This window comes from Liolophura sinensis, chromosome 1 (assembly GCF_032854445.1).
Source record: "Liolophura sinensis isolate JHLJ2023 chromosome 1, CUHK_Ljap_v2, whole genome shotgun sequence".
NCBI lineage: Eukaryota > Metazoa > Mollusca > Polyplacophora > Chitonida > Chitonidae > Liolophura > Liolophura sinensis.
The window spans coordinates 40,683,774-40,696,030 of record NC_088295.1 but is presented as its reverse complement, the minus strand read 5'-3'; the positions used below and the strand labels follow the sequence as shown (position 1 = coordinate 40,696,030).

Sequence of the window (12,257 nt, the reverse complement as noted above, 5' to 3'; positions counted from 1 at the left end):
TATACTGATGAGCAAAAGCGAGGGCTATCGGAATCTCCCAAGAGAACGTACAATTCTCCGAATTAAATAAATACACGCCCGCCTTCACAGACAGAGACAGTGAAACTAGCGTAATGCTTGGCAATGTATGTTTCTTTTGGACAGTGGATTGTCGGCTGGTGCACGCCCACCTCTAGGGTTGTGTCTGCGTTGCTTATGTCTGGGTCGCCAGGCTACCTTCGCATTCCAGGCAAATCGTTCACGGCCCCGCTAAATTCTTTTCTTTTTTATTTTTTTTTTATTGAGTTATAAGATCAGAGAGACTCTTCTAAAGTTGGGGGATATGTAAAATATATGGATTACGTGTCACTTCAATCTTGTATGTTCTATCTGTAAAGGTATTGTGATTGTTACAGCTGCACGACGATCGGTGTAGCGCAGCGTAATGACCCAGGAGTCTCTCAACAATGCGGTCGCTGTGAGTTCAAGTCCATCTCATGCTGGCTTCCTCTGCGGCCGTACGCGGGAAGGTCTGCCAGCAACCTGCGGATGGTCGTGGGTTTCCCCCGGAATCTGGCCGGTTTCCACCCACCATAATGCTGGCCGCCGTCGTATAAGTGAAATATTCTTGAGTACGGCGTAAAACACCAAATCAAATAAATAAACGATCGGTACATGACGCTCGCTATGTGTGTAAATTATTCAAGCGATCTGTACTTTGGTTCTGTAGATGTTGCAACCCGTTCTCGATTGGCGCCATAATACCAACAAGACCAGCGCACAAGCCCGCTGGTGTCATCTGAGATAAAAAGTTTACACCATGTCATTTACAAATACTCAGAACACGCCAAGTGACACTTCATTTGTACAATCGGGTAACGTTTTGTAAATCTCACGTTACATATATACCTATTACCTCCAGTATTTTATTTCAAGCGAAACAAGACGAAAAAATGTTCTAACAAGCCTAAATACACCCTATCTCATTACGTGACTATCCAATTAAATCCAGAAATTACACAACTAAAACAAATGCTACGTTAGCATTGTGTCATCTTAGTTTACACAGTGGAACAGTTCATTTGATCTCGAGTCTAAGTATAGCTGAGACAATCATCCGAGAGTACACAACAAAACCTTTAGTGTGAAGTCCAACAAGGCAATTGTGGGACATCCTCATTAACACCGGTTAATGAATAACGGTGAAATGGACAATTTTTTTTGTACTTCATCCAACAACAATCTACTAGCCTAACACGTACGTGTCAGAATTTGGCGCAGTCGTCTGGGTAAAACGTTTCACAGTACACGTAAAACCATTGTCTTCGATACTGACGATGAAAATGCCTGTATGAGGTGTATAGCTACTTAATTGTTTGCCCAGGGAACCACATCTGACGGGAACAGGAATGTGACTCATGACATTCTGTTCCAAATATCTACCCAATCACGTAATCCATTTAAGTCCTGTTCACACTATAAAGACAGCACGCGGCTGGAGTTAAGCTCCTCTCTGCTCACAACGCTCGCTCATGTCCTTGCCTGAGACTACATCCACGGGACTGTCGTATGACAAAAGTGTACAAACCACAGCATCAACGTTTTTGACAAGCTTACAGGAAGAGGGAGAAAAAAAAGGCCTTTCTCATCTGAGTGGAGTTACAGTTTTACCATACATATAGCCCATATATATAAGTTGTCATGGCAACTCTGAGACAAAGCTTCAGTTCAGTGTTTTTCCTTGTCTTTGCCATTGGACCACATGTCGCTTCGGCAGTTGTCTTTCCTCTAGAAGCTGAAAGGTTCATGTCCAACTCCACCTTTTTACGCAACAGGGCTGATGCATCAGGAGGGCAAACTGTTCACTTGACCTCAGGGGAGGAAGTCACGCTGACGTTTTGTTTACGTCGTACAAGTTATGTGTCCATTTCAAATGGGGTGTATTCCAACGACGGACGGTCCGACAAGGTGGTAATACGGCTTGACCATACAGATGTTGGAAGTTTCTCCAGCAAACAACATTCGCACTTTGGGGACTACTGGGAATTGATGGTGTCCAGCGGAAGCATTGGAAAGCCCTTTTCGGTGCCAAGCGGGGAACATTCTCTGGTGCTGAAAGTAGAATCCGCGGATGAGTATGGAATAGAAATTGACAAAGTAGATCTATTCGTGTCGGACTCGGATTTGACAGAATGGGATGTGAAATGCCTGCTTCCCTGTCTCGACGACTCACTGACGAGCCTTTCTCCGGGACGGGACGACGTTCTTCCTGCTAAGGTTGAACAGAGAAGTCGTTCGACGTCGTGCGCTGAAGAGGACAATGTTAAGATCCCAGTTTACCATGACACTGCCAGGCGATACCGACTGACTGCTTCACTGCCCACATACCAGCCCTTGACCAATCTGAACAGACGTCAAGCCGATTTTAGCGGCTGCGACATTTTTTCTTCAGAACTCTGGCAAATAGGAAATGACGACGGTCTATCGGATGAGTTTCGAAACTACAGCTCCCCGGATGGGCGCCGTACATTCGAAGTATCTGGCGCCAGTGGAGATTTCCCGGGAGTGATAAACTTTGGTTCAGTTGAGAAAATCACTCTGGACTTAACTTTCCGGGTGGATGGCCCCTCCCGGGGCTCCCAGGGATCAGAAGTCGGCTCTGTTCTCACGATAAACCTTACCGACATTTTGCCAGGAGAGGATTTTCAGGTAGGGCTTAGGTTTCGAGGAAGAACAGTTGAATACTCTACCACTGATTACAAGAGTTTTTCCTCTGAAAACACTCTCCACACTTGGGATATTCCAGATTTTACATGGTTGGAGTCGTCCGAAAACTCCATCCGCTTGGTTTTGAAGAATCCACATTACAAACAATTCCCAAATGGCAAAGAAGGTGCGATTAAATTTGACTTTATCCGACTAAACATGAGGCGTGAACGTGGAGAGAAGGTATTCACGATATATTCCAGCAAGGATGTGATCGTTGAAGGTTTGGAGGTAGACTTTTGGTGGCTGTCTCCCAATACGATGAAACTCCGGCGGACTGACACAGGAGAAACGTGGTCCAGGGTGGACTTCTTTCGTGTATATGTTCGTATTCCGTATTCTGCGTCAATGGCACAGATATTTGTCATGTATCAGGACGGAAATGTGCGACTACTTCCGTTACCTCCGAACCACTTGGACTGGATTCCTTTCGGTTCTTCCGTAATTGTTGGTCAGACGGATGCCTCTAGTTTTAGACCATACGCGGCTATTCAACACGTTGATCTAAATCCACAGAAATTACAGATGACGTTGACGTACAAGGATGGCGGCAACGTCAGGCTTAAATTAATTAACAAGATTTCCAAAACAATTTTGCAAATAGAAGAAGCTACGTACGCTCGAGACACAAATGCATATCCGTTCATGATGCTGCGGTCCATGTGGGTTGACGATACCAACAACGATGTGGAGAAAGTTAGCTCAGCAGGAAGCGCCTCAGTGACGCGCCATATTTTGGGCAACTGGAAGCCTTTCTTCTCGCCATCAGTTTTGTTTCACCGGAAGTGTGTTTCGCGCCATAACACCCTCAGCCCAGACATACGGTTGGATATGCTGCCCTGAGAGCTTGAAAAGTAGGCAATATACAACATGCATTTAGTTTAATGTTTAAGACTCCGTCAAAAGTGTGCAGTAAATTATTGTCAAGAGTTGACAGCGTATGCAGCGCAATTATATTGAATGGTGTTTATTCCAGGATGAATTTAAATCATTTGCCACTTTTTAGTTCTTGTATATTGCTATGTTTTTTTCTTTAAGGCGGATGCTTTTTTCTATACGAAATTAAGGTCACTGGTCTTTAAAAAAAAAAACAATACTGCATGACCTATGTAGTAAGCGGCAAAAATATAGTTAAAGTGCCTTTTAACTATGCAAGCACTTTCTCTAAACTTTGAGAATATAACACATTTATCGGAAATGTTCATGAAGCTGAACTAATAATGTTAGTCGAAGGGTCAAAAAACAAGTTTTCATTTAAGGCCTTCACATTTACTTTCATAGTTAGATCTTTGATATGATAAGTTTTGAAAAGGTGGCAAGGTGGACAACAAAATAGGGTAGTGATTTCGGAAGAGGATCGAAAACAGTTGAAAAGCCGCCCACGGCCAGTGTTTCTGATGTGCTTGATTACTCATTAGATTAACCTGTGTTCTGCAGTTCTGTGATATAATCAGGACGTACAGCAGAGAGAAAACCCAGATCAGCGACGACAGCTAGTGTGATGGCAAATGGCCACACGGAGGCAATGGGATGCGAAATGTTAGAACAACCGGAACACCACATCAGTCACCCGTACTCAAACTCCTACAGCATAAAAAATGTATTGGTTGTTTGTGGGAAGTTAAAGTGCTACTGTAGTCTAGGAGAAGCTACGCGGAAATATTAAAATGATATAAAGGATGCTCTAGGGAACAGACCTAACACCAGGATTCAAAAAGATTTACGAAGGATAACACTATTTTACTCGTATAAGTGAAGAGTCCTCAAGAACAATATCTTCCGCAGTTTGGGTAAAACTTTCCTGATGTGACGTGATAATGTTCCTTATGTGACAAGGAGTCAACTAGATGTGACGTCCAGTAAGGCAGTTATGGTGGAATGACGCCGTGCGCGTTTGAAAGGCGTCGTCATTTGTTGCTATACGTCAGGGATGAGTGACGCCAGGTGTTCTTGCATGACATCAGACCAGGCAAATTGGAAACAACAGAAAACTTTTATTCCGTACTATGCTTCGAAACTGGTGACGGAGGTTTGAATTCATTCCTATTTTTTTAACAAATTGGGCAAGCAATTCAGACTATCTCAATCATTATCGTTTAACCCTCCTTGTAAGACATTCAGGTCTTCACACTGTAGTAGTTCTTTAATGACTGGTGTTATACGCCATACTGAAGAATATTTAGCTCAACATACGACGGCGGCCGAGCAGAGCCAGCGGGAAACCCACGAACAAAAAAAAAAAGAATATTGTGACGATTATGCATTAGAATAGCATTTTACATTTTGACTTCAGTCAAACTTGACAACCCCAGTCTGCTTAAGTGTAAAACTCTCCTTATTAACGAGCCCGTTATTATTACTTGGTTATGCATGGGATTCAAACCATAGATACCAAAAACACCTAACCGTGGGGCAAGTTGACCCTTTGCATGTGTACAACATATACTTGTCTATGTTTTATATCTTAACCGACAACCGTGAAGAACTAACAAATTATTTCTCTTGGGAGTTGGCCCATATTCATCAAACTCTATACTATATAGCTTCCGGAAATGTAGGCGATTAACTATAACCTAAAACAAAGCAGCTATAGAGTTACCGGGCATTTCACGTAAATTGATAACTGTAATAAATGAAAACAAAAACAGAGTATCATATATATACGCCGCATTTGGGTACTGATTTTTACCTACAAGCTAGATATACCGTATAGACTTACAGGCTCATATAATAGGCATGTACAAGAAATAAACCTTGGCCGACTTTGACGAAGCCTTCAAAGAACGTGTTTTTTTTTTATTTCCATGGTGAGTCTCCTTGCAGCAAAAGGAATGTTGTGACTCATGGCATTCTCTAGCGTATATCTACCCAATGGCATAATCTATTTAAGTCCTGTTCACACTATAAGGACAGCGCGCGGCTGGAGTTAAGCTCCTCTCTGCTCACAACGCTCGCTCATGTCCTCTCTTGAGACTACTTCCACGGGACTGTCATATGACAAAAGTGTTGCCACGATTCTGACAAACTTACAGGAAGAGGGAGAAAAAAGGCCTTTCAAATCTGAGTTGAGTTACAGTTTTACTATACACATAGCCCATATATATAAGTTGTCATGGCAACTCTGAGACAAAGCTTCAGTTCAGTGTTTTTCCTTGTCTTTGCCATTGGACCACATGTCGCTTCGGCAGTTGTCTTTCCTCTAGAAGCTGAAAGGTTCATGCCCAACTCCACCTTTTTACGCAACAGGGCTGATGCATCAGGAGGGCAAACTGTTCACTTGACCCCAGGGGAGGAAGTCACGCTGACGTTTTGTTTACGTCGTACAAGTTATGTGTCCATTTCAAATGGGGTGTATTCCAACGACGGACGGTCCGACAAGGTGGTAATACGGCTTGACCATACAGATGTTGGAAGTTTCTCCAGCAAACAACATTCGCACTTTGGGGACTACTGGGGAGTGATGGTGTCCAGCGGAAGCATTGGAAAGCCCTTTTCGGTGCCAAGCGGGGAACATTCTCTGGTGCTGAAAGTAGAATCCGCGGATGAGTATGGAATAGAAATTGACAAAGTAGATCTATTCGTGTCGGACTCGGGTTTGACAGAATGGGATGTGAAATGCCTGCTTCCCTGTCTCGACGACTCGCAGACGAACCTTTCTCCGGGACGGGATGACGTTCTTCCTGCTAAGGTTGAACAGAGAAGTCGTTCGACGTCGTGCGCTGAAGAGGACAATGTTAAGATCCCAGTTTACCATGACACTGCCAGGCGATACCGACTGACTGCTTCACTGCCCACATACCAGCCCTTGACCAATCTGAACAAACGTGAAGCCGATTTTAGCAGTTGTGACATTTTTTCTTCAGAACTCTGGCAAATAGGAAATGACGACGGCCTCTCGGATGAGTTTCGAAACTACAGCTCCCCGGATGGGAGTCGTACCTTCGAGGTATCTGGCGCCAGTGGAGATTTCCCGGGAGTGATAAACTTTGGTTCAGTTGAGAAAATCACTCTGGACTTAACTTTTCGAGTGGATGGCCCCTCCCGGGGCTCCCAGGGATCAGAAGTCGGCTCTGTTCTCACGATAAACCTTACCGACATTTTGCCAGGAGAGGATTTTCAGGTAGGGCTTAGGTTTCGAGGAAGAACAGCTGAATACTCTACCACTGATTACAAGAGTTTTTCCTCTGAAAACACTCTCCACACTTGGGATATTCCAGATTTTACATGGTTGGAGTCGTCCGAAAACTCCATCCGCTTGGTTTTGAAGAATCCACATTACAAACAATTCCCAAATGGCAAAGAAGGTGCGATTAAATTTGACTTTATCCGACTAAACATGAGGCGTGAACGTGGAGAGAAGGTATTCACAATATATTCCAGCAAGGATGTGATCGTTGAAGGTTTGGAGGTAGACTTTTGGTGGCTGTCTCCCAATACGATGAAACTCCGGCGGACTGACACAGAAGAAACGTGGTCCAGGGTGGACTTCTTTCGTGTATACGTTCGTATTCCGTATTCTGCGTCATTTGAACAGATATTTGTCATGTATCAGGATGGAAATGTGCGACTACTTCCGTTACCTCCGAACCACTTGGACTGGATTCCTTTCGGTTCTTCCGTAATTGTTGGTCAGACGGATGCATCTAGTTTTAGACCATACGCGGCTATTCAACACGTTGATCTAAATCCACAGAAATTACAGATGACGTTGACGTACAAGGATGGCGGCAACGTCAGGCTTAAATTAATTAACAAGATTTCCAAAACAATTTTGCAAATAGAAGAAGCTACGTACGCTCGAGACACAAATGCATATCCGTTCATGATGCTGCGGTCCATGTGGGTTGACGATACCAACAACGATGTGGAGAAAGTTAGCTCAGCAGGAAGCGCCTCAGTGACGCGCCATATTTTGGGCAACTGGAAGCCTTTCTTCTCGCCATCAGTTTTGTTTCACCGGAAGTGTGTTTCGCGCCATAACACCCTCAGCCCAGACATACGGTTGGATATGCTCCCCTGAGAGCTTGAAAAGTAGGCAATATACAACATGCATTTAGTTTAATGTTTAAGACTCCGTCAAAAGTGTGCAGTGAATTATTGTCAAGAGTTGACAGCGTATGCAGCGCAATTATATTGATTGGTGTTTATTCCAGGATGAATTTGAATCATTTGCCACTTTTTAGTTCTTGTATATTGCAATGTTTTTTTCTTTAAGGCGGATGCTTTTTTCTATACGAAATTAAGGCCACTGGCACTGTATCACCAATGTAGTAAGCTGCAAAAATATAGTTAAAGTGGCTTTTGACTACAAGCTCGTAACTATCATGACGACCTTATGCCTACAGTACCGGTTGCCGTGGTAATTCAGTGAACGTAAAGTTAAAGAGTGCTTAGTGAAACCGGGCCCAGAGCATTGCCTGTAAAACATCGCGGCTCACTTCTGGAGATTTTAAATATTTATTTGATTTGATTGATGTTTAACATTTTATATTTAAAAAAATCTCTACTTAATATTTATTAGGGCCTTCAGGTTTATGGGTGGAAGAAACCAGAGTCCCGGAGTAAACCACAGACAGGTAAAACCCAACTGGGATATAGACAAATGACCTCATTGGTCGCAGCATTCCAGCGCCTTAACAATTTAAGCCTGCAAGGAAACTTTTAATGTTTAAGACTAATCGCAATGTATGCAAGCAGAGGAATTTTAGCGTTAATAAATGGCGAAATTGTAGTAAGAGTTTAACGCAAGAAGTACACAGTTATTATTAAGATTTGCGAAAATTGAAGAATTGAAGTACAGGTAATATGAAATACATATATTTGGAAATTCTTGATGTAATTACGTATCTATATGTCTCGTGTGAATGTGTTAATGCATATGGGAATTAAATAATGAGCCATCGAATATGCATGAATGTCTCAACTTATATGTGTTACTTAGCTATATATATACAACTATCGCAAACATTGCAATAAAATGAGGGAAACTGTTGACATGATATCAGTTCACAAAGGCTACAGGCACCAAGAAAGTTTTGGGGAAAATGTCATTTATTCAAACGAACTTGAATTACTTTCATAACTTTCCACAGTTACTGTGAAATAAAACACATTCTACAAGAAGATCGGTTTAGGTTTAAAAAAAGAGCATAGAAAATCCAATCACGCGAAATGATACTCGACAGCAACTATCGCACAAAGAGTATTTAAAATTGTTTTATGAATTATTTTGGGCATTAAAATATACCGCAATTTAAAAAACAGGAAAAACTTCGAGTCGATGGCATTTTAAGGTCGGATATGTGATATGAAGTCATATAGCCTTTATAAGTGGAATTTCCATACTTTTTGCAAGGAATAAACTTAGTAAAGGATAATTTGTATTATTAAAGACAAACATAAAAATGAAGTAAATGAAGTACAGACAAATCAAAACTGTAGCTGAAAATGGCTTTATTTATTTTCTTAGAAGTCATAATTACATAATATGCAACCAAATATATTGTGAACAATGTGGGCTTTGTATGCACCATATCCATAAAGTATGTTCGCCTCGGGAGGCGGTAGATCCAGGGTCAATCCTGTGTCGAGTCACACCTAAGACCTTAAAAGAGGAAGTTATAACTTCCTCGCTTGGTGTTCAGCGTGAAGGGGATAGTGAGTTCGACGTTAAACCCCAAGCACTCACTCACCCATAAAGTATGTCGCCATTCGTTTGTATCGGGCTCATTGACGTCACGTGCAACTTTTTCTAAACCTTTAGGTTCAGATATGAAAAGTAATCGATTGGCCTTCATCCATTTATAACCTATATAAATTTGTACGCTGCAGACCAGCATAGATCATTCTTTAAAAATAAATATGCGTTGAATATGGCAATAGTCACATCAAAATTTCGAAGCTTAGTTACTATATAAGGCACATGCTCCCCACTGATTAAAAATTGCGATTTCGATGCTAATCCTACAATTCGGCTTGATCATACAGATGTTGGAATTTTAACGAAGGACCGTCCGACAAGTTGCCTTGTAACACTGCTTGACCATACAGGCCGAAGTTTCTCCGGCAAGTATCCTGTCACACTTTCGGGACGATTGAGAATCGATGGTGTCCAATGCAAGCATTGGAAAACCCTTTTCGTTGCCAAAAGGGGAACATTCTTTGGTGCTGAAAGTAATATCCGCGGATGAATATAGATAGAAACTGACGAGGTAGATCTGCTCGTGTCGAACTCGGGTTTGACAGAATGGTATGTGAAATGCGTGCTTCACTGACTCGACGACTCCCTGACGAACCTTTTTCTGGGACGGGACTAAGTATTTTTGTGAGGATTAAACCAATAAAAGGTGCAGTTAATTCACATTAAGTATATCCAAATTAAGCCGGTCTAAATGAGCCGGACATGACACGCTGTTTCTCTACGGTTGGTAGGCCTTAGCCAGGCTGCTTCCGCCGTGTCTCTATGTCAGGTTTGCCTTGTGATTGATGAAGACCGGTGGTTTATCCCCATAAACCTGCACACAAATATTTAATCTATTAATTTAAACAGAAAGTCTGTTGTCTGGGTGATGCTAGAATGTTATATTTTGAATATAACTCACACATGGTATTAATTCAACATAAAGTCTCTAGTAGACTAACAGAATATCATGTTGAATATGACAGAATGCTGTTCTATAAAGTGTATGCCAAACTACCATCGCATAAATTAAAAATTACTGAACACGGAGAATCAATCAATCAATCACAGACTCTTCATTGACCAATGAAAACGTAAATTCTTTTCAAGTTTCTTTATCTCTAATTCATTAGGTACTTGGTGAAGAACATTGATTCCACCAGGGCTTTTCTGGTTCTTACGCTCTTAAAAATGACCTCTGTCGTATACTTGCACTGACACCGCCGTCCATAGTGAAAAGTGAAATATTCTTGAGTACGGTTTAAAAAAAAACAATCAACTCAAAAAGTAAATAAGTATGCGTACAGTATTCTTATGATCCGAGTAAACCCACTTATTTTCTCTATTTGACTGGTGTGTTTTGCAACATTGTTAATATTGGGTGAATCACTTTTCATAGGTCTTCACTGAGTTATTGAGTAAACGACAATGAAGTTATCTTTAGCCGTCACTAATTAAAAACGTACAAAGAAATTAAAATATTCCAAGATCATGTAGAGATAAATCGTTTACTCATCCAGTATAGTTCATGTAATCTGCACAGGAACTATTTTCTCATTAAAGCACCACAAAAACATACGTGAGATTGACACATTAGGCTAATTTGTAGATGAACTGTAATTGCTGAAATAGCCAACAGCAGTCTGTTTTCTTTTTGACGATGTCTCAAGTTTCCACTACTTTGAATCCACAAGTAGTGCTGCATCAATAGAAAGCCATGCCGACTCGAGGCTCTGAACAGATGAGAACGTGGTCTTTTATATACTCCCTTACGCTAAACACCAAGCCGTAGCAATATAATACAAGATTATCAGAGGAAAAGGCCAGAGGGCAAGATTGAAAATTGCATTTGAAAAGAGTTATACCCGGGCATACTTGAAGCACAAAGTCGTCACAACTAATAGCCATAAGTGTATGACAAAATGCCTGGGTAGTGTTAAAACGTTCGACGCAAAGGTAAGAATATATTTTTCACCCTTTTGAACTGGAAGAAAGAACAGTGGCTATACAACATTCATACATATGCAAAAACATTCATAAAGTGACCGTATTAGGCCCCCATAAGTCATCATTTTAGGTGTAATAGAGGCTGATGCACAAACTTGAGTGAGTAGACTCCCGCGGATTTCAAAACATTTTTCTTTTGATCTGCAGGAACTCAGTAAACTATAAAATTCTATTCTGAAGTTCTCCTCTATAGGGTCTTTGATTTCAGGGATTTCATATTAAATCCCGCGTCTGTTTATCGTGGCATATATAAGTATCGATTGTGTCGTTGATATTAGACATAATCCGAATCCATACGATATAATGGCGTATACTTAGGTCATCACAATGCCATTAAGCAGTAGATCGCAGCAAATAATCCACGCGTGGAATCCTCCAAGTATAAGTGCATAAAGTCGGCCGTAATACAAGTCATATGCTCACACACAAGAACGTTCTACCAGTTACCGGCCTATACATAGAAATGCTGCAATCTATAGATGTGAGATTTTGTTTTTATTCTTGCCAGCTTAGCTTTCAGATACATGTATTGTGAAGGCAAAGTTGGGAAAACGGCCAAAGGATCTGTCCGATGCTCTTGTGATATAGATATAGGCCTCTATATGCATCTAGTACATGGTACTGAGACAAGCACTTTGTAATATTTTGAGGTCTTTATATACTAATACATTTTAATTTTAATCCATGCATTTGAATTAAAGGATTTACAGTAGATTACTTCATTTCTGATATTAATTACTGGAAACATATCTGATAACAAAGATATTATATTCTAAAAACCCGAGAAACGCGTTACTGGTAATTACACTTGAAAGGGTTGCACCCA

The 12,257-nt window shown here is 41.3% G+C and overlaps 2 protein-coding genes across 2 annotated transcripts; both read left to right on the top strand.

The window, feature by feature from the left end:
• The first annotated feature begins 1,680 nt into the window (after positions 1–1,680).
• On the top strand, positions 1,681–3,640 carry LOC135482265 (uncharacterized). The gene has a single exon (XM_064762160.1). It carries the CDS (start codon positions 1,681–1,683, stop codon positions 3,586–3,588), a length of 1,908 nt encoding a protein of 635 aa, XP_064618230.1. The 3' UTR covers positions 3,589–3,640.
• A 2,217-nt stretch (positions 3,641–5,857) lies between these two features.
• On the top strand, positions 5,858–7,775 carry LOC135482256 (uncharacterized). The gene has a single exon (XM_064762148.1). It carries the CDS (start codon positions 5,858–5,860, stop codon positions 7,763–7,765), a length of 1,908 nt encoding a protein of 635 aa, XP_064618218.1. The 3' UTR covers positions 7,766–7,775.
• The last annotated feature ends 4,482 nt before the right edge of the window (positions 7,776–12,257 follow it).

What these genes read in the sequence shown, in the direction of transcription:
- LOC135482265 (XM_064762160.1), top strand. Translation starts at nt 1,681, where the DNA reads ATGGCAACTCTGAGACAAAGCTTCAGTTCAGTGTTTTTCCTTGTCTTT.
- LOC135482256 (XM_064762148.1), top strand. Translation starts at nt 5,858, where the DNA reads ATGGCAACTCTGAGACAAAGCTTCAGTTCAGTGTTTTTCCTTGTCTTT.